The sequence below is a fragment of the Siniperca chuatsi genome, linkage group LG21 (genome assembly GCF_020085105.1).
Source record: "Siniperca chuatsi isolate FFG_IHB_CAS linkage group LG21, ASM2008510v1, whole genome shotgun sequence".
NCBI lineage: Eukaryota > Metazoa > Chordata > Actinopteri > Centrarchiformes > Sinipercidae > Siniperca > Siniperca chuatsi.
In genome coordinates, this window is record NC_058062.1 from 7,056,392 (window position 1) to 7,078,419 (window position 22,028).

Consider the following 22,028-nt stretch of genomic DNA (forward strand, 5'->3'; position numbering starts at 1 on the left):
TCAAGCAACAAACCCAAGTCAATGAGGTTGGGGCTCCGCAGGGAGCAGTGGGGAGTATTTTTCTTGCGCTGGCTGCAATAGCTTTACAAATTTTATTCGTATGTCCCTCAAGAGAACCGACTGCAGTGTGTTTGTGCTTGAGGGGAGGGCAGGAGCTCCAAACGGGCAGGGCAATGTTGGAAAATGCAGATTTAAGAAGACAAGCTGTGTGTTCCACTGAGGTCAAAAGAAAGCTGGGGCAGCTCCTCTGGCCCCAAACTACTACAGGAAGGGAGATTTTCACCCAGGTCAGAGAAAAGCAGTGTAACACCGTTACTACCACCTGCTGCACCGCTCTGTGCTCCCGTAACAAAATGTCCAAGACACAGCAGGATGTGGCCATTGGGACTGTAATCAGAGACAGACAGAGGCAAGAAGACAGTGAGCAAAAGAGACACAGAGAATGAGCATTAGTTAGATGGCTGAGGGCAGACTTCTGCCTTGAGTCTCATTCTGAACAAATAAAAATGTCTTCAATGACGCTGTGACATTTGCGGCATCAAAGGCCAATCGATATATTTGTTTTGTTAGAGCAGGACAGAAGTGCAGCATTTGGCAACGACTTTAATGGAATCAAACACAGACAAAACGTATCTCTCCATGCCTGGCAACAAATCCACTCTGCAGCCCTAATCAATTCATTAGACAGCCTCTTTTGCACACATACAGGCACATACACACATGTGAGTGAGGCACTTCGATGATTAGCTTGTCCCACTTAATCACTTCCTATTAGAGACACCTGCAAAGTTGCAGCAGTATTATGTGATTATGTGTAATCACAGAAATGTTACATTTGAATGATAAGCAGCATGAGACGATGGCTTGAAACATGATGTGCAGCATATTTACACCATTGAATAATCAGTTATTCTCATACATAAAAAAATATTCATACAAGTATCACAAATATATATTTATATATTTAAAAAAAAAACATTCACATAAGACTCACAAATCTCAAATCTCACACCTAATTTTGCATATGCTGTGCAGCCGTATAAATACACACAAGCACCCACACTGGGCTGGGGAGGGGGCTATCTGCCATGGATAAAAGACTTCCCTTATCAGCTTCCTCATAGAGGAGATGGGAATGAAGGCATTTACTCAAATGAAAGAGGCAGCTTTTGGAGATAAGCCGAGAGAGACGGAGCTCAACTAAGCTTTCAGATTGGACTGGGCCTACAGAGGGAACAGAGAGGGAAAAAACAGAGAGGGAGAGGATGGACGGATGGAAGGACGGGTGGATGATAGATGGTGGATTGCTGATGAAGTGATGGGAGGACGGTGCAGAATCGTATTTGGTGCTGTGTTGTGCTTTGAGGCAGATCCGTGCATACAGAGGAGGACTTTGTGGCTTTTGTCTGCGATGGAAGTGCTTTTATAAAGCGTATTTAGAGGATGTGGGTGTAAAAGCTATTGTGTTGACCCCGGTATTTTGTCTGTGCGGGCGTGCACCAGTGCATCTATACCTTCTGTCTATCCCTGTGCTCGTAGCTGGCTCTGTCTGCACAGTGAGCTGGCACATCTTCTTCACTGCGCTGGGCTGTGAGCCGTGCTAGAATAACCCACTTCAAAGAGACCCATTGTCACACACTAATGTGGCGAACGGCAGCTAGCGCCACGGAAATCAGCACACACTGAGACTGGATATTCCCTCTGAGTCTCTCTGAGATGGGGGAGGAAGGGCGGCGTGGGAGGGGATGAAGAGCAGGGAGAGAGAGAGAAAGAGAGAGGTTTGTTCACAAACACACTGCTGTGCCAACATTAATCATGTAGACTCTCATAAAATCATTAGGGCTGATCATTCCCAGTCAGGCTCTCTCCACAGCGGCTCAGTACTGATGAAAAGAAGCGAGAATGCCAATTTCTGTTAGAGATGCAAGCTAACACACACACACACACACACACACACACACACACACACACACACACACACACACACACACACACACACACACCTCTGTAGTGCAACATATCAACATGGAGAAGTGAGACAGCTGAACTAAACAGCAGGCTTTAGATGTATTTAAGTACAGAGCTTGTACATATTCTACATTTTTTATATATAATTACGTTTGCGTACCCAAAAACACCCACTGTGTTTATGTTCTTGCAATTGCATTTCATAAACTCATTTACTTATATTAATATACTGTTTGTGTGTACTCATTGCAGTCCGATTACACAACACATTTATACCATTGATTGCATTTAAATGTGCGTCTGTGTGAACAAAAATGCCTGCTAGAATTTATGCATTTGTGGTTTCTCATTTGATTTATGTGTATTATAAATTGCCAAAGCGTGTTCTTCTATGCATGAGCTCTGCCAATTTGTATGTGTTCCGGTGTGTGTGTGTCTTTGTGTATAGAAATCCTTACTATTTATATTGGGGTTTGCATCTTGTGTGAGTGTGTGTGTGGGCACAGAAAATGCAAACCATATGTTTTGGTGATTGCATTTTGTCAGTTGATTTATGAATATTCATTTGTTGTTTAGGCACAGCAATTCAGAGCTGAGTTCTACTTTTTGTGTGTCTTCAAAAAATTTATACTACAATTAATTATACATTTCTTAAAGTCCCAACCCTTAATAAGTCTACTCACATATATTATTTATGATTTACGAGATTTTGAGTTTGTCAACTGACTTTTTTTTTTACTGCTGTTACATTAGACATTACTGATGTAAACAAACCTTTGACAGTGTGAGAAAACATTAATACGTTAGATTTAGTTGTTGTTTTGTGTTATTCTGCGTATTAAAAGAGCTGTTAATCAATTAGAGATTTTTTTTGAGCGATAACTACTTTTAATCTTGTTTTTATATTTCTGGTGGCAGGGCAGCGCTTTTGTTCACATTTAGATTACAGCTTTTTTGTCTTTTGTGTGTGCATACACTCGTAATTGTCCATCCAGTATTTTTTATATATTATTTTGTGCTTGTGCATTTGGTACAAGGATTGGACATTCACTCCTAGCCACTGTAATTAATCTGGCGAGCGGTGAGCTGTTAAACGCTCATGAGATGGTGTGCAGTACAGGCGGAGGTCAGCATCCCAACGGCTAATAAAGAGCTGGAGCAAAGACAGCCATTAGAGCTGGATCACGACATCTTCTGTTTACACTTACCACCGTTTACAGACTAGCTGCACTCTATTATGCGCATTGGACCCTGGAGTATTGTAGATCGGTGGTCAAGGCACCAGGTTCTGATGGCTGGAGTTGACTGTAAAATCGATGGCCTTTGTTACTTTCTCAGCACTGATCCTCGTGCTTGGAGAGCTGAGGCGGCTATATAGACGGTCTGGTTTGATGACTTAGAAATGGATCTGAGACAGAGCGAAAACCACGGGAGAGAATAAGAGGGAGATCTCCTTTTCAGGTTATATTGCTTTATGTTTCAATCCTCTTTATTTCCACCTGTCTCAGTTTCTATCTCTCTCTCTCTCTCTCTCTTTTCTTTATGTGTTTCTTCTCATCCTTCAGTCTGTCGCTCTTAAAAGGCCTTTAATACTTCTCTCGCTCATTTAAGTCAAGGTCAGAGCATCAAGTGGTGGACTAGACGCCCACTTCAGTTGAAAGCTGCCTAACCTGTTGAAGACTGATGAATTCACAAGTGCAGAAAAAGCACACAAACAAACACACACACACACACGCAGCACTGGGAGGTGTTGTGTTGCTGCTTCCCTTCATGGCCTCCATCTTTAGCCTTAGCACCCAGGGATTTAGAGGCTAAGTGGTGAGGTTTTGATGCAGAGTGCAGCATGGGACCATTTCTCATGCTGTCAGAGCTCCCACTGGGCTTCACATATGCCTACAGCTCTCAGCACCCAGAAGCCATCACTTCAGCAGGCGGGCCAATCAAACCCACGCTGTCACTTCAGTGAAATAACTTGAACTGTCACTCACACAAGGGCATTTTCCCCACAGGGGGGCCCGAGGCCAGAGAGGGGCACATACGAACTGTGCATACAAACTCTGTACGTGCAAAAGCAGACACGTAGTTTCTATCACAATACAAATCGCACACTTACATATTAATAGTCTCCACTTTAAAGAGCATACATGTGTATATATACACATAAAAAGATCTCATGAATATCTATGGGGGTCAGGGGAAAACTATGGAATAGTTAATGTTTTAGTAACTTCATTGACTTGTGACCTCTGCTCTTAGCTGACCTTTGACCTGTCTGAAAGGCGTCTGCATGTCCATGTAGACAGATCTACTTATACTGCAACAGTCCACCCACTCACCCTGCTCCCCAACCCCTTCTAAATACAATTCATGCAACCAAAATCCAATCAAAAACAATTACCAACAAATGTGCACATACAATGTGTGTTCATTTTGACTTGTGTTATAATCCTGGATGCTGTATATCCAGCTAATAGTAGATGTGTTAGCAACAGTGGTGTTTGGTAAAGATATAAACTTTTCCAGGATATTTCCCCATTTTCCAAATGCAGGAATAAAACCCTGATACAAAAATAAGTCAATGAACACAACATAAATGGAAAATGTCTGCACTGATGTCAGTCCCTGTTTTGGTATCAGATCACTTAGCATTGCACTCCTATAACGTTGTCAGACTCACGATGGACAGTTTTTAAAAATGATCAAAATTGATGCATTCTTCTTCCATGTCAAAACCTGGCGTCTACATTACCCACAGTTCAACTCTGACAGTTTGGTCTGAGAATTGGGTGTTATGCTAGTAGTAGCTAATGTAGCCTTGAGCTGCTAGCCTCAAGCAGAGTGTAGGGGCTATAGAGGTCTGGTAAGCTCACTTCTTTCTAATTCCACAGCCCCAGATTTTTGTCATTTTCAAACTTGCACGAAATGTATCAGATTTTGCGCAGCTCCCTATGGTTCCACAAAAGGATTTACACAACTATTTTCACATATGCAGTGGAACTCCCCTTTAACATAATGCAATCATACAGAAAGACATCCATCAGAGAAGAGTCAGATATTCTTATTTTTCCACAATTGCCTGAAAAGACCAGAGTATGTTCTGGCGTGTATTATGAGTACTCATGCTCGAATACCAGCACTTCATCACAAAACAACTCCTGAAAAGCACTGAATATCAAAGTCTGACAATATACAACAATAGAATCCTTCCATCCTTTGAACTCACATCACCTCCTGGACTGATCTCTACAGGGAAAGATAAAACAAGATAAAGAATAGTAACTACAGCAAGGCTAAAAAAAACTATAGAAAGAAAGAGTTTTGGAGTAATGACACGTCCCATTTTTCCTGTTACCTGGAAACAATGGCTGACCGGCACATTAAAGTGAAAAAGAGCCACACACATACATCGACTTCTGCATAAAAGTGGGATAGAACTTTACACCAGAGGGACTACATATAAAATGCAGTAAGATGAGAAACAATAAATATGAAATAATGTATCATACAGTTTGTGGTAGTACTAGACATTCCTTCCATCCTCACAGGAGTCTTTACTGAGATGACAAGACTAACAGGAGCTGAGGTAATGAAAAATAAAAAAGTCAGTTTGACTACAGATTTGTCATTTGAGGTGAGGTGTTTGTTGAGCTAATAGAGCAGTGGGTTATTTGTCTCTACTGTGTGTGAGTGAGTGAGAGAAGGTAGAAATGGGTTGAGCAGGAGCTGGAGAGCTGCCACCTTCTTCCCTCTGGCCCGCAAGGGATGAACAAAGAGACAGGAGTCTCAGGAAATCCATCCATCATAATGTCTCATTGCCTCTCACACTTTGCTTTTGTATGCATGTGCACAAACACACACACACACACACACACACACACACACACACACACACAGCTGACAAGACAAAAGCAAAACACACACTCGAGGAAGAGCTTGTTCGTCTGAGAAGCTGATGGTTTGATGGTGGCGCAGATGTGGAGTTGGTGGGAAGTGGACCAAAACCCTCAGTCCAACAGGGCTGCCTTTTCATTAACCCCCTCATTTACGCCCCCTCCACCTGCACAACCACATCAAACAGACGTGCTCCCCGCTGCTTGGGAACCCCTCCAGCCTCACCGCATTAAGGCTGGAACCAAGCACAAGTGGACACAGACATCTCAAGGTCAAGGACTGCCTGTTGGACTATACATTAAGCTCCAAATATGCTATCATTATGCTTGCCATACTGCTAAGAAACAAACCTGCTTTACAGGGGCATTCTCCTAATTTTCCATCAATCTCTCACAGCCCTCCTTTCATGGTGTGGCCAGCCCCCACTCAATGGTCACAGACTGTAACCCTCACTCCATGTAATTAGCCCTGATCAAGCCTGGGACCCTGTTTAGGGCAGATTAACCCTGCTTCCCATGCATTCCCACCCCCCCACCCCAGATCCTGCAGATAAAAAAAGGAGTGGAAGAGGAAGAATGGCACCCACTCCCAGAGAGACAGGCCTATAATCAGCCCTCCCACAGCTCCACAACCTGTCCCCTGCCTGGGGGGACAGCGGGGGGTCGTGGATGGATCGGTGAAGTGAGACATGGTCGAGCCCCCACCACCAGCTCTTTTTACACCTCAACTATTCTAGGCAAAACAGAACAGGAACAAAGCCTCTCAGAAGCCAACAACACGGTGAATAATCATGGCCGTCGTCAAGTAACGGCTGTTATGTGGTACTGACAAGAAGCCGATGCAGCCACAGAGCTCTCCTGTGACCCACCAAGCACATTTTAAGACGACATAATGGCCAAGGTGAAATCAGCACAAGATAGAGAGGCCTGAGTAGTTAAGGCTCCGTTTGACATTGGAGCTGCTGTTTTATGAGCTGATTAAAAGGGCGACAGGGAGAGAACAGTGACATGAGCGGGATGAAGATAACATTTCAGTCAATGTCGAAGGCTTTGGTGCCCAGTGTGCATCCATCCTCACTGGTAGAAGAATTAGGAGGTGGTGTTTGGAAGGAGAAGTAAATATCCGGAGAAATGCTAATGTGGCATCCATTTGCATGAGTCATTGGCCCGTGCACCGAAGCCATTTTAAGAGCACCGAGATCTCAAAGCACCCCACAATTTCACTTATAGCAGATCCATCACATCCAGAGTCCTGGTGTGCCTGTGTGTGTGAATATACAACTATCACATCCAAGTCAGTAAACAAGACTATCAGCATATTCCCTTTGGATCTTTGTAATAATCTCATCTTTTTCACTTTCCCATTTCTTCGTCTCTGAAATGGAAGGAAGGGCTCAAAGCTCAGTCGACCCAGAGAAACGCTGATAAGTAAGAATACTTGCATTGTGGCAGGAGGGAGGAAGGTTAAGCAAGGGAGCACAGCGGCGCAGGTCAGCCTACACAAAAGAAATGTACACCTTCATTCCGATATAATCACAGATAAGATGGAGTTCATTATGCAAATGAAGTACAGAAGTTCTCTAATCTGGATTTAGTTGTTCTTTTTTCCACTGGCAGCTACTCCAATGTCAAATCCAATCAAAAGTATAATATATCAAGAATATTTTTTCCACCCTTAAAAAACAATGACAAATTCCTTTTAAACGTCACTACTTTATGGTAAATGGTAAATGGCCTTTCTAGTCTTTCTGACTACTCAAAGCCTTGCCTTCTTTATTAAGGCAAGGGGATCAATTTTATTAATAAAAAAACTAATTGTCTGAAGCATTTCTGGGAAATCTGAAAATAAATGTTTATTTAAATGATTATTTTAGAAGCATATCTGACTCAATAATTTATTAAGTAAAGATGCCAAAAATATTCCATGAAAAAAATCGTCGCTGTTCACCGTGATCCTATGCGCATAACCTCCCATAACTCCGTTTCGCACAATCATTTTCCAACTTAAATGTCTTGGCTGATTATTTTGCTGATCGAGATAATCGTTGATTTTAATTTCGATAACTGGTGACAGACTGATGTTTGAGAAGACATGCAGGTCAGATTTCTGTAGGCCTATATTTTCACTCTTTCGGACTTTCTCACTTTTCAGAAGAGAAAAAAAATGACCTTTTCATTATTATTAAGTCTACCAGAGCAGTATTCTTTCCTTTTCCCATTAAAGAACAAACTTCCAGCTATGGATCGAGAGGAATAAGGATGCTGAGGTGTCCGTAACTCTGCACCAGTCAGGATGCACACATTTCGAATTCGGGATCTATTTTGAGCTCCAAATAACTTGATCGATACAGTTTTAATTCTGCTGCCGTGACAGTGACAATTACAGTGGCGCGTAAACGACTACATGATCGAGGCTATTGACAAAGTCCACACGAAATTTCTTCATAAAACGACTCTCTTTGATCGCTCAGCGCCCGATTAATTACTTCATCAGAATCATCAGTATTTCTAATATTCCTGACAGCGACTTTCAGTGCGCTTGTTCCTCTCAATACGGTTTTGAATGACAGATACAAAGACCATTTTACAGGTAAGAGTACCGCGTGGACCTAAGCCGTGATATTTCTGGTATCCTTCATAAATTTGTCATATGGATTACAATAGTCAGCGCAGCCACTTCATCACCGGTAAAGAGTGGAGTAATGAAGGTGTTTACCACTCACCGATCAGCATCGTGCGTCCAGGACCGTATCCGCGTCTCTCCAGCTCGGCTCGTGTCACCGTGCGTAAAACGGAAAAATGTTACACACTTTTATCCCCAGAGAAAGAGGACATGCACGACGCACAGGTGCAAACCGGAGGCGTCCTGTAGTTGTAAAGAGCCTCGAAATCTGTCAGAGCCGATTTCGACTGACTTGTTCCCGTCTCTTGTCTCTGTAAGGACAACTCTTTCTTTGCGATACTGTATCCTTTTTTCCTCCGTCTTTGGTGACCAATCCCCGAGAAATCTCAGATCCTATTGATGCGCGTTATCCTCAGTTAAATTCCTATTGCTCGTGCTGCCGCTCCGCTTGGCCTGAAGGAGGCGAGGAATTGGGCTGTTGGAGAGGGGCTGGGTGTAATTGACTGTGTCTCCTCTCTCTCTCCTCTGCTCTCTAGCTCTCTCTGAGTCCTCTTTCCTTGTCATCCCACTGTAGTCCTACCTCTTTCTCCCTCATCCTCTGTGAGCACCTTTTAACTTGACAGGAATGCACAGATGGGGAAATTAGCTGCTATTTTTTTCATAATCTACATACCTGTACAACTTGGCACCTCATCAGCCTTCTTGTCAAACTTATTGTCTTATATATGTTTGAATCATATGTATGTCCTGCCATGAAGCCAAAAAAACGTGTGGAGAAAGAAAAACACCAGGTGCTGTAGGCAGCAGTGAAAAGCCTCAGGTGGCAGAATCACTGTAAACATTCAGGGAAAGAAAAGAATATTTTCTGAGACAGGTTTCCATTCGTGCTCTCATAAGGATGATTTGTGTGCACTTGTCAAGGCAGCTGCCTTGTGTGCACGACTGTGTGAGTGAGAGCGATGTCAGAGTGACTGCAAGTGATGGTTTCTCACAGCCATCTTTCTTGCCAGTCTGCTCCTCCTTTGTGTCTCTTCTTGTCGATGCATCATTTGGGGAAGCTGACACATATTTGGGGTTTCGGAATTGGCTCGAGAGCACAGAGAGCCTGCTCGTATTAAATTTCTGTTTGTTCAAATGGTGTGTGTGTGTGTGTGTGTGTGTGTGTGGAAGCATAGATCGTGGGTTGAAGAGCCTTGATGCAATGCTAAGCTGTCCTGGAGCTACGCCAAAGCACATCTCCAAGGGTGCTATCAGGAACTTAATTACAGCATTAAATTGCTCCCTCTCCGCCTCTGTCCTGCTCTCAGCTCACTTCACCTTCTTTTCCCTTCTCTCCCCCTTCCTGCTCTCTCTCCTCCCCTTAAACTATGTATCCATATGATATTACACTTGCCTCTTCCTCTGCCTCTTGTTGCTCTCTTCCCCCTTTCTTGCACTTGCTGGTTTGGCAGAAATGCCTGCTGGTGCTGCTGTGTTCATGTCATCAATGTGGGAAAAGGCCTTCAAAATGGGTCTCAGTTGTTCCTGACACCCACTGTACAACCGCAAATAATAAGAGGTTCATCAGCTGTCTCTATTGTGTATTTTCTAATTTCATACTTTGCATCTATTCATGATGCTGTTTATCAGTTGGTTTGTTATGGTGTAATTAGAGTGCTGTTCCACAGGGTTACATTGCAAGTGTTACAGTGGAGTGTGGCAGCACTGAGTGGTAGAGATCAGATTGCTGACGGAGAGCTCCTTTTAAACATGAAATATTGCCTCTGACAGATTGTTATGTGGGGTGTGAGCTACCTTTCCCCTCCGATCCAGGTTTCTGTTCCTCGCCATTCACCGAGGCAGCAGTGGACCCAGCAACTCTCCCCTGGGGCAGAGTGGAGGACACAGGGGCAGCTGGGCTGTCCTGATGCCTCATGCCAACCATCAGCCTGCTGGCTGGCATGCCAGAGCCAGGGCTAATTAGAAACACGGGAAAGGCTCCAAGCTTTACATCAGTCAACCTCAGCCATGATGATTCGTTCTAGGCAATTTGTTCTGTGTTAAAAGACGGTCACTCCACTGGAATAGAAATACATGGTTGCATCTCTCAGTGTGGGCACTTAGACTGTTTAAGGTCCATATTACCACTGCAACATTGTTCATTTTACAATCCTGTCTCCTAGAAATAATGTTTTTATACTACTAATTGCAACAGCAAATATGTTTTGAGTAACATGTAATGCTGCTGAGTTCCATTTTCTATTAATATAGGAAATGTTCAACTTTTGACCACTTGGTTGAGGTTGGGAAAATATTGTGGTCTTGCTTTATTACTGACTTGAAGACACGACATGTTCACTTCATTAACATTAAACCAAAACCTTAACCAAAGTGCTTTTGTTGCCTAAACTTGCCACATGTGGAACTCAGGATGCGAACGCCAGTCTCTGATGTCAAAGTTCTGCACCTTGTACACCCACCCTGATCCCTGTGACTCACATGCAGGACATAAATGTAGCACTTCCTACACTAGAAAAATGTTGCCAGGGAACATAATCCAGGTATTATTGTGGTTCTGAATCTTAAAATTGGATTCTTCTTAAAACGACTAAGGCAAGTTAATGGGAAACATGTCTTCCACAAATGATCTAGTCTCCCTCCAGTGAATAAGTAACCTTCTGTCTTTTTCAGTGTCAAGGATTGGATCTATGTGGGCCAGCGGTTAAAATGTTCAAAACTAATTATGATGGCAAATCTTGGCAACTATATGAGATGTTTTATATAAGTCTTAATACTAGATTGACTTACTTGCTAACGTAAAACATTGTAATGCAAATCCTGAGTTAGAGAGAACGTTTGTTAATATTGTTCACATTGTTCAGCCAGGTGAGAAATTCGTCACACTTTAAAACTGTGTGTCATGGTAAAATATATGATTTTATCATACTTGGCATGGAGTGAGTATTGTAATGCACGTCAGGTGGCCAGCTGGGCAGATCTTTAATCTCCAACATGATTGTTTCTCTTCATGAGTGGGGGGACAGTGAAACTGAAGTTTCACTGGTGGACTTTGTTAATACTAATGGTATTTACTGAGTTGCCGAGGGCAGAGCATCTATGGTGATGAGTGATGGACCCTGGAGAGAAGAGAAGGTCAAGCTGTCACACCCTAAGTAACAAAATTGTGTTGTCTTTCGACAACTCTGTTCTTTTCTGTACTTTTCTGCTCAGCTCAAGTTGATAATCAGCCTCTGTAGCATGATTGGGTGCTCTGAGTGTGGAAAAACAGCCATGTTTAGGTGTGTTTGTTTGCATGCAAGACTAAATAAAATTTAAATGATCATTTGGGGAATTTTGGCGATTATGCCTGCAAATACTAACATGACTCAAAGCTGGGATGGGAAGGTAAGGTGGAAACTACAGAAGAGGTGAGCGGCTTGTAATTATTATGCGGTGTGTGTGTGTTCGCTGTTGCATGCCCGCGCTGTCACCATGGTGGGCTGGGTTGGTTTCGGGTGGATGGGCTGAGGGGTGGGCGGGGGTATAGATGGGTGGGAGAGAGTGGCGGGGGTGTTGGGTGCTCCGGGACGGCGTGACAGCGAGGGCACGAGACCTGAGGGCAGGGAGGAAGAGGAAGCGTGAAATATGGAGATAGCTGCTGTCACCTGAGAAGATGACAGCACCGTGCAGTGCTGTGCAAGCCTAATACCGTGTGACATCTGTTTAGCGGTGGCATGGGCATCTCTACAACATCCTCCCTCACAACTCCCCTCCCTCTTTTATGCACATTCTCTTCACATATCTCAACTTGCACTAGTCATTAACAGATGGCAACAAAACTCCAGTAAACCTCTCTCTGGTGCTGATGTGAAGTTCATCTCGGTGTCTCTCAGGAGCAGCCTGATCAATACCTTTCAAGGCGTGAAAGCGTAGTAATGTCCACCCTTTTTGTTTTCCAATATGTGGCGGGCAAGCAAGAGCATGGTGAGAGTGACAGAGCTGTTTTTGATGAGCGGGTGTGTACGAAGTGCAGGAATGTGGTTTTGGGAGTTGTGTGGTTTACTAAACAAGATACATTCTGCTGCCATTCCTCTGGGATATTGATGCATAGCTGTAGATTATCTTCTTTATTCTGCTGGCAACATCATTGTACAGAAGTCATCTTTTGTAAAATTTACTGGACACTTCACAGCGTACGTGCGTGGTGTTCTCCATAAATACAACAAAATATTCAACATGCACACAGCCAGGCTTTATGAGCTTCTGCTTTATAGTATGGGAACTTGTGACAAATGCAAATGTGTTTGGAAATGGTGTTTTCTGATCCCAACTACATGCCAGGGCGTAATGAGTGACAGGCTAATTTATGAACAAGCAAAGAGGAAAGCTAGCACTGCCTCTCTCTCTGCTGTTCCGAGCCACCAGCCTCCTCAATTAGAGCTCCCTCTGCCAACCTGCTGCTGAGGCCCGACTAGGTAATGACTGGCAGCAGCAGCAAACAGCCATCTATCTTTTCTCCCTGACTCTCTCTCTCTAAACTAACAATTTTCCTTTCTCGCTCTCTCAGCACCCCCCACCCCAAACTAAAAGCTTTCAGACTCTCTCCAGCCCATCAACTCTCTTCTTCTCTCTCGCTGTAAAATATCTATGTCTAAAGTAAACTTTGGACCTTCTCTCCCTTTATTTCTTTCTCACACTCTCTTCTTTTTGAAAGTCTGACACTAAGCTATCACTATCTAAATTAACATCTCTATCTCCCTCTCTCTCCATCCCTCTATCAATTTGGTTACTTCATTGGCATTTTTCTTTCCACTTCACTATCTCTCACTAGACCAAAATCTCTCCATCTCTCTTTCTGTCTCCCCACACCTCTCTCACTCTATTTCTCTCACAAACAAACAACTGAATTGAAGCGCTTTGGGAGGGAACACCCTTGGAGCGTAACGCCTTGGCCGGCTACCTGACTGACAGAGACACTAACTAACTAAGTGACAGAAAGACTGACAGGAGGTTGGAGAAGCACTGAAAGGGTTGACTGCGAGGAGCTAAAGTAATCTGAAGATGGGCGGACAAGAAAGACAGATGCTGATGGGTGGCAGTGTAAGGTGCTCAGTCATATAACAGCACCTGAAGGCACCTGTAACAATGCGTGTTTGGGATTAGACCAAGTTTTAGGTGATTAGCTTGTTGGTCAACTTGCACAGAAGAATATTATCCCTGTGCCCCTGAAAGATTGCTCACTTACAAATGGCTTATACTCGATCTGTAAAGCATTAATAATTTTTTTATGAACCATTAATAAAACCATTAGGTACAGCTTGTACTCCTTGTAAAGTATGCTGCCTAGAAAATGGTACCATATTACAGTAAGTAACTTTAAATGCTACATGGTAAATGTACAGATAACATAAGGTTTTGATTCACCAGGCTTCCCCTCTTAAAGATGTGGCCTTATGTTAAGAGGGGAAGTCACAGTGCAGGGAATGAATGCATAAACTGGGTACCAAAAATAACCCTGGGTACTAAAGATATGTTGAGCTGATAATATTTTATCTTTAAAATACTTGAACTAATGAAAATATATTAAAAGCGCTAACACCTGTCTGTTACTAAAAGTACATCTTACTGTAGATGATGTCGTCACCTAGTGTCACTCAACACATGGCTGCTAAAATGCGTTTCTTTCAAAAATGGAGCAGATAGTGTCAAAAACCTAGATCATGTGAGTTAACCCCAGAGCAGGGAGATGCTGTCATCTCAGCATGACACTGCAGAGGAGAGTTAGTGTGTGTGTGTGTGTGTGTGTGTGTATATATGTGTGTTGTGCTTGTAAACTCTGCCACCTGCACATTCAATCTCATCACAACAGGAGAGTGGACGCCCCATTTAGCATCACTGTCACATACAGTTTCACAGACAGACAAACACGAGAAGAGACAGAGTGAAAGTGTGTGTGTGTGTGTGTGTGTGTGTGTGAGTGTGAGTGAGAGAGAGAGAGTTGTAAGGAAAGAGGGGAAGATGGGTTTCCTAACATAAATAAATCATCAATGTATTTCGTTGCCTTGGCTGGGTTCACAAGTGGAAGATGAAGGAGACGAGCGGGATGAGGAGGAGGTGAGGGAGAGTGAAACAGATCGGGTGGAGAGGGAAACTGCTGGCTGAGGGGAACGAAAGGCAGGTGGGAATCCTAATGTCTGCTTCATGCTTCAAGTTAAGTATAAAACAGTGTCTGCAGTCAAACTGACTATTGGAAGGTTATGGTGTTGCATAGCTGTAACACATTATGAGTATTCCTATAATCTTTAAGGCAGTTTTTAAGTGTTTTGAAGCACCATCGTTTTTGCTCTTTTAGAGGCTGTTAGTCACACTGTCACTCCCAACACAGTGTTTTGTTTTGTTTTTTTTTAACTACAAGTCATTGTCCCATACCCTTTTACTTACCACTCCCATGCCATCTCAACACTTTGGCCCGTGACAAAGTATCTTGAAAAAAAAAACTGGATTTCTATGACATTTGCTGTGGATATCCATGATCCCCGGGGGATGAATCATAATGTTTTAGGTAACCCCCTGACCTTTTGTCTAGTGCTTCCATCAGGAAAAATGTCAGCTTTGCAGACATTTAAACAACTAACATGTCTATCTAAGATCTAATAGGCAGATTTCATTGAAATGTTATTAATACATTCTTGGTCCCAAAAGGATGACCCATTGATTTTACTGACCCAATGGACTTTCTTCTGTCCACCTTCAAGGGCAAATGTTTTACCGAAGAACAGGGTCAATTGTTAGTATGTTGATGGTAATTAAATATTGTCCAGATACATCCAAATACGCAGCATGTTACTCACTTTTAACTTCTATACTAAAGCTGGATTTATGGTCGATGCAAGGGGTTAACAGGAGTCCCGCTGTAGATATGTACGGCCTAGTTTTTGAATTACAGTTCATTGTCTGATTCCACCAGTTGATATCACTACCACAACATGAGACGGATGTATGGTACGTGATCAGTTTGCATTGTGCTTTAATTTTATTTCCCACAGCTGTTTACATTCTTTCATTTACTTTTTGATATGAGCGAGGGTGGGAAGGTCCGCCTCGTTTCATTACTCAATATGAGACTATTCTGTGCAGTCGCTGTATTTATGTTGTTTCATTCACTGTGATAGAGAGCGTGGTGAGCAGAAGGTTGGCAGTGGAAATAGCTTTGTTAAAAAAGAAGAAAACTGAGCCTTTATTTAACTATATTGTCTTCACTCTCAACAATCTCTACAAGTCAGAAACTTGCAGGAGAAAACACAATCAGCCCATGCAGACTAATCATAGTTAATGCAGTACCCATGTGGTATCTCCATAGCTGCTGCAGCCCTGATGTGTAGTTCCATTTTTTTTGTAGGCGCACGTCAACTACAGTGTATCTACGTGATATATATATATATATATATATATATATATATATATATATATATATATATACCCCTACCTTCATTTTTGTTATTATTTTAATTTTTTTATATCTGACTCAATGGTAAACTTTATCTTTTCCCACTCCCTAGGCCAGTGAGAGTGACTAATGTTGTACAATGAATGAATACTGTTGGATTCTACTTTTATTCCTTAATTGCTGCCTTGGCACTCCAAACTGTAATTAAAGGGGGTTATACATTTAAAAATTAGTTCAGCTGTGAGAAAGAATGTGAAAGGCTATAGTGTGCCATTTTAGCCTAATGCATTATTGTTATGTTTCAGCACGGTTCAGACTGTCTAGCTTACATTCATGAGTATTTCTTAAAGGCAGGAATGGACAAACTGATTTACTCTGTGTTGTCAGGTTGATGTAGAGCTCCTATGTGAGTCATCTGGAAAATATGGAACAGATTACAGTGACAACATCCAGGTTGACGGATGTTGAATGAAAGATCATCCTCTGTTTTAGTGCGCTACTATAACAGACAAACATTGCATGAGGCCAAAAATCAATCTCTTATTCATTATCAATGGAGTGGCTCCGGGCTGTACATTACCACATATTAGACTCTTGCTTTCTTGTTTTTGCAGGATGCTCACGTTCACACATACTGATGAGAGTGCCCTGGCCTTTAATGTATTAAAAAGAAAAAACCTACATAAATGTCTACACATGCTTTAAAATTTTCTAGCTTTTATTGCCTTAAGGCCAAAAAATGAAAAACTCATTAAACAATTTCTTTAACATTAATTTGTATATGGTAATCAGTAAAATCAAGCTAAAAACAAAGTGTAATAATTTCCGAGTGTAAATATATATATAAATATGAAGAGTTAATATATTTAGGCACAACTAAAATATGTGTACTTTGGTGGTATTAACCTTGAAAGAGTTTTGTGTCTTTGGGTTCAATAAATAATACAATAAGGCAGTCGGTGGATGCAAGCGTGCTCGTTGACTCAGATAAAGGGAAGGAGAGTCACTGCAGTGGCAGAATGCTGCTTTGTACACTGAAGATAAGGCCATTCAGAGTTGAAAGCAAGGGCTTTCACACAATAAATGTGGTTAGTGACTGTCCTCACAATCAGTAAGGTCAACTTAGCATTTATCTAGGTAAAGTGACAGCAAAGAAGGAGCCATATGAAGTATCACTGAACTATAACAGCGAAACCACTTTTGGACGCATGTGTTTACCATTGGTATGTATTTGTATGTTTAATGAAAAGAGCATTACATCGGCATGGTTTGCATGTGCAGTTTGTTGAACAAGGTTTTGTGCCTTAGAGGAGCATCCGTGTAAATATTCTACACTTGAAACCGCCACAAAGAGATATTGTGGCTGTAGTGTGGTTACTGTGTGCCACACATCAAAACTGCAGCAGGAATGACAGTAAAAACAGACTACTACAAAGAAACAAAGGAGCTCTATGGCATTCTCAATCAGATTTACACAATTTGACAGTATGGAAGCAGACCATCATACGGAGGACGGAAAGAGAGCACAGAGAGGAGAAACAGCTATTATTTGAGATGCGGTTCAATCTAAGGGGATGAGAGAGGATATTGAAGGTGAGAGGGGAAAGAAATCTTCTGAGAGGTATGCACCAAGCCATGGCTGGCCCAGTGGAAACACTGGGGTTTCGCTCTGCTCTGGAAATATGACAGCGTCTGACACACCTGATGGTAGGCCTGGAAAATCTGTAAAAAAGGGGCCATAAATGTGAAAGGCTATAGGGTTTGGGCCTTGGAAAAACCCTGTATATGCATGCTGTATCTCCCTTCATACCACGGCCAAGTTCCAGCCCCACCCAGCCCATAACCTCAATCTGCCCTGTCTGTGAAGGCCTGCTGGGAGGAATTACTTTGCATGGAGAGACCCTGGATGACATATAGACAGAAAAAGAGGTCCTATTAATAATTCACTTAATCTTTTTTTTTTAAGTAAAGGTTAGGCACCCTCTGTAAAAAAATATTATTTTGGTTTGACATATTTTGTTTCTAGATCTAAGTCAGTTGAATGACATCTGCAAAAAAATGGTCAGACACATCATTGAACTGTTAATCAGACTACCTGCATCAGGTTTACCAAGAAAAAACAATATAATTCTGTACAAATCTGTACAGTATGGTATTTTGTTTAAAAAGCAGTTTTGATTTAACTTCACATATAAGCATGTTAATAATTTTATTTTATTTTTTAATGTCTTGACATCTCTTCTTTTAAATTGTTTTATTAACAAAAACAAATATTGCTTGCATTCACTAAACAATACAACATTGGCTAACCACTATAACTGAGTTAGTATGTGATTCATTGAACAAATTAATGAATGAAAGAACATTTGGTTCATTTATTTCTAGATCAATGAGGTGCTCTGCATTGAAGGCAGTTAATAATAGACTAAATTACTTTTCTTCCAGGGGAGGCTGCTTTCTGTCTATGCCATAATCAGGTTGGACCCACCTGTGTGTATTTGTGTGTGTGTGTGTGTGTCCATGTTTGTGTCTGTGTAGGCATTTGTGTTCGGTTGAAGCAGTTGAGGCATGTGAAGTTAAAGACAATGGCACGATCCCAAAGGTCTAGAGCCAGGCATGCTGAGATTCATTTCACTGCCATGCAACCGGATAAAATATCACAGCAGCCGTGGCCTGCACCCACTGTCGCTGTGTGTGTGGCTGTTTGCATACGTGTGTGAGATTTGTCTGCCTGCGCATGTGTTTGTGTGTGTGTGTGCACGCGCCAAGGTGTTGTGCGTCTTGTCTGTGTTGTGCCAGGCGGGGCTATGGTTTCTGCCTTTGCTATTGTGAGGACACATCACCTCGTTGCCTTCCTGTTTTTCCACCCCATCCAACATCCCCACCCTCCTGCCTGCCCGCCCGTTCCCGCACGCCAGGTCACATGGGTGCTGTGGGCGGTGTCACGTCCCATCATTTCCTGTGGCTGACTGTCGGGATGGATCAGGGTGCCACACGAGTCTAATGCTGATGAGCTGAGACAGCTCTGCTCTGACTGGGAGGGGTACTGGACCGAGCACAATCTGCAACCACCACCCCCTCCTCCTCATACAAACACACACACACAAACAAACATGCACACATAATGTAGAGAACAAACCACATAGCAACAGTGTGTGAGCACCACTGTGCAAATCCATGTATGCATGTGTAACTGTGTCACTACAGTACAACTATGAGTCATACAAGAGGGCATAATGGTGCATTAAAAAGCTGGCTGTATTTTTGTGGTAGAAGTTATGAATCATTACTGTTAAAAACATAACCATATAGTAATTGCAGGCTCACAAAACAAACATAAAACCAGTGAAGGCACAGTATTTTATTTTCAATGTCTGGATGCTGCGGACTCTCTAGTTGTCGTGCTACAGCTCAGAAAACAGACAAAATACGACTGACGATCACAAAGGACAGCACAATGGCCACTAGCAGATTGACAAAAATCAAGTATATCCGAGGAAGGACAAGGAAAAAAGAAACTACAGAGCCACAAAGGCAGGGACAGTGAGAGAATGAGCTGTGTCACTGGAATCCAACTGGAGGAGGCGATGACCTGTTATCTGGACTATGTCACATCTTACACCTGCACACCATCTGTGTGTGTGCATGTGTAACTCTGAGTATGCATACTGACGTGGCCCTTTGTGTGTGTGCCTGCACTTGCATGTGTGAACTCATCATCAAGAAGACCCAGGACAGACACACGCCTGGGGTGTGTGTGCACACACAGAGACAGATGTGGTTATATATGATAAAATGCCTGTTAAAAGGAGACAGAGCAAGTGTCGGAATACAGAGCGGGGGCCGACGAGAAGAAACAGAATGAAAAACTGTTTGACAGAAACAGGCTAACAGTGTGGAGAGGAAGAGTGCAGGAGAGACTGACAGACAGAAGAGTTCGAATAATAGTTAGAGGCAGTGACAGGGAGTCAATGTGATGGCGAGACAATAGACAGATAGACGAGCTCCGTCAGGGGAGAGAGGAGGAGGGAGAGGAGGCAGCGGGAAACTGCGCCTTTTTGTTCAAAGTTGCAAAATGTCTGAAGCTCTCTGCCTGCTCTTACAGCATTCTCCTCTTACTATGCTAGAGAGGAGAGATACTCAAGCTCACTTTAGTCTACAATGCCATCACCCTCTCACAATAATAATTCACTATCACTGATTATTGATTAATTGGACTGAAGAGAGGGCAGTAAGAGAGTGATGTTGAAGTGTCTATATTGATTAGTTTTCACTCTTTCGCCTCAGAGCATTTCATGCCCTGAGTTCAGCCTCTCAGGCTGGGGACAACAACAACCTAATTAGCTTATGTAGGCAGGCCACAACCATGGTCCTAACTCTTTCCATCCGTCCAACCATCCATCCATTTTCATACTTAATCCTTTCATTTAGGGAAATGTCCAATGTGACAAACCAAAGCATTTACAATAGCCTAAGCTAGTTTCCAACACCCATCCCTAGATGGGCCTCTATACTGTTCAAATACATAAAACTCACAGATACACAGAACACACAGAACAATACATAACACAAACAATGATACAATAAAAATACCTGAACGTTCATGACTACATGACTGATCCCTCTTTAAAAATGGTTTCAACTGCAGTTTTAAGTGTGATCCATTTCAAGTTTTGTGGGTAAGGAGCTCCAAATGTTGATCCCCCGAACAGAAAAAGCCACCTGCACAAAGGAGGTTTATGTAAAAGGGCACCTTACAATTCCCCATAGATGCACGTTGACTTACTGAACCTTAACTCTGAGAGGTTTTACATGTCAATGTGGAGGAGGAGCCTGGTTATTAGGCATTTATGGAGGAGTCTAATATCAGCAAATGTAATGAAGAGATCAAAACTGAACAGCATTGCAGGGACTGGAGCCTCTCAAAGCATACAGTGGGGAAGAGCTGGGGTACTCTCTGAACACAACACTATTACCAGACAGAATGCTTATAATGGACAATTCTGCTGCTTATATATTGATATAATGACAATGTTTTGTAATGTTCAGTGCCAACGTTTAAAATATATATATTTTATAGTACTTGTGCATGGCAATTATAGTATTGTTATTGTTGTTAGGAAAATATTGTTGTTATGGCAAATAAATTATGGTCAAAGCTAAGCAAATTAAAAGAAAAGGTTAAAATAGGTATGATTAGGTTTAGGCGACTAAAGTCCCTGGTTATGGTTAGGTTATGGTTAGGTAAAAGGTTGTGGTAACAGTTAAAAAAGTGAATTTGCATGTCTGGAATGGGCCTCGAACTCCGGTCTTCTGCATGAGGTAGCCAATACATTTAACCTAGACCTAAACATAAACACTTATCAGTCCCCATTGGGGGCAGTACACAACCTGGAAATCGGCCTGATAGGTTCAGTTGGGGAGGGTGATGTCTCTTTCCCCTTCCTGTCCTGCCATACTTGGTCTGTATAAAAGGATATCCACAACAACAATTTTCTCAGATGGGGAGCCATCAGACAGAATCTAATTAAAGATCCATGGCCTAATGTGGATTTATTTGGAGGGCTTTGCCCTGGAAATGTGAACTCAGAATGTACACACTGTGCGTTTTTTATAAAACTAAACTGATTGATGTTTTATAAATTAAAATATAGTCCATGCTGTATATTGTGCAAGCAGTATACTGAGAATATGTGTGCAACGTGAATCACGACCGGTTGGCCTGAGGGGGAGGCCAGGAGAGATTAAAACTGCATCTCTCCACTCAGCTCGAGCTCTGCTTCTCTTAGAAAGCATGAGAGGAAGGCACGGTCTGAAGAGTGTCTGATTAATCTGACTGGTCGGAAATGAATGGTGTAGCCTGACACAGCGCGTCGCGGTGACACACTGTACACGCCAACAATCACCACACTGCAACGTGGCATCTGTCAGCCATTTTAAATGCAGCTCTTGACAAGCAGGCATGGAAGAGGAAATGGGAAAGCCGCTTTTCTGTGAAATGTCTCAAATAATTTTCATGGCAATGTGCAGGTCAGTTCAAGCAGGCAAAGAAATGGCGGTAGGGGAGGGCAATAACAGTGGGTATGATAGTGTGTCATGACATGAAGCCGCTTCTTCTTTT

General features: G+C 42.5%; 1 protein-coding gene across 6 annotated transcripts in view; it reads right to left on the reverse strand.

Annotated features, from left to right (window-relative positions):
• The window catches only part of znf385c (zinc finger protein 385C), a 138,675-nt gene that overhangs the window by 40,363 nt on the left and 76,284 nt on the right, over positions 1-22,028 (reverse strand). Inside the window, exon 1 of one of the 6 annotated variants that reach the window (XM_044182559.1) lies at positions 8,582-9,005. The exons of the other annotated variants lie outside the window; for them this stretch is intronic. Coding sequence (XP_044038494.1) covers positions 8,582-8,591 — 10 coding nt within the window. The 5' untranslated portion in view covers positions 8,592-9,005. Of the gene's footprint in view, positions 1-8,581; positions 9,006-22,028 lie in introns of those variants that run through there. 6 annotated transcript variants of the gene reach the window in all.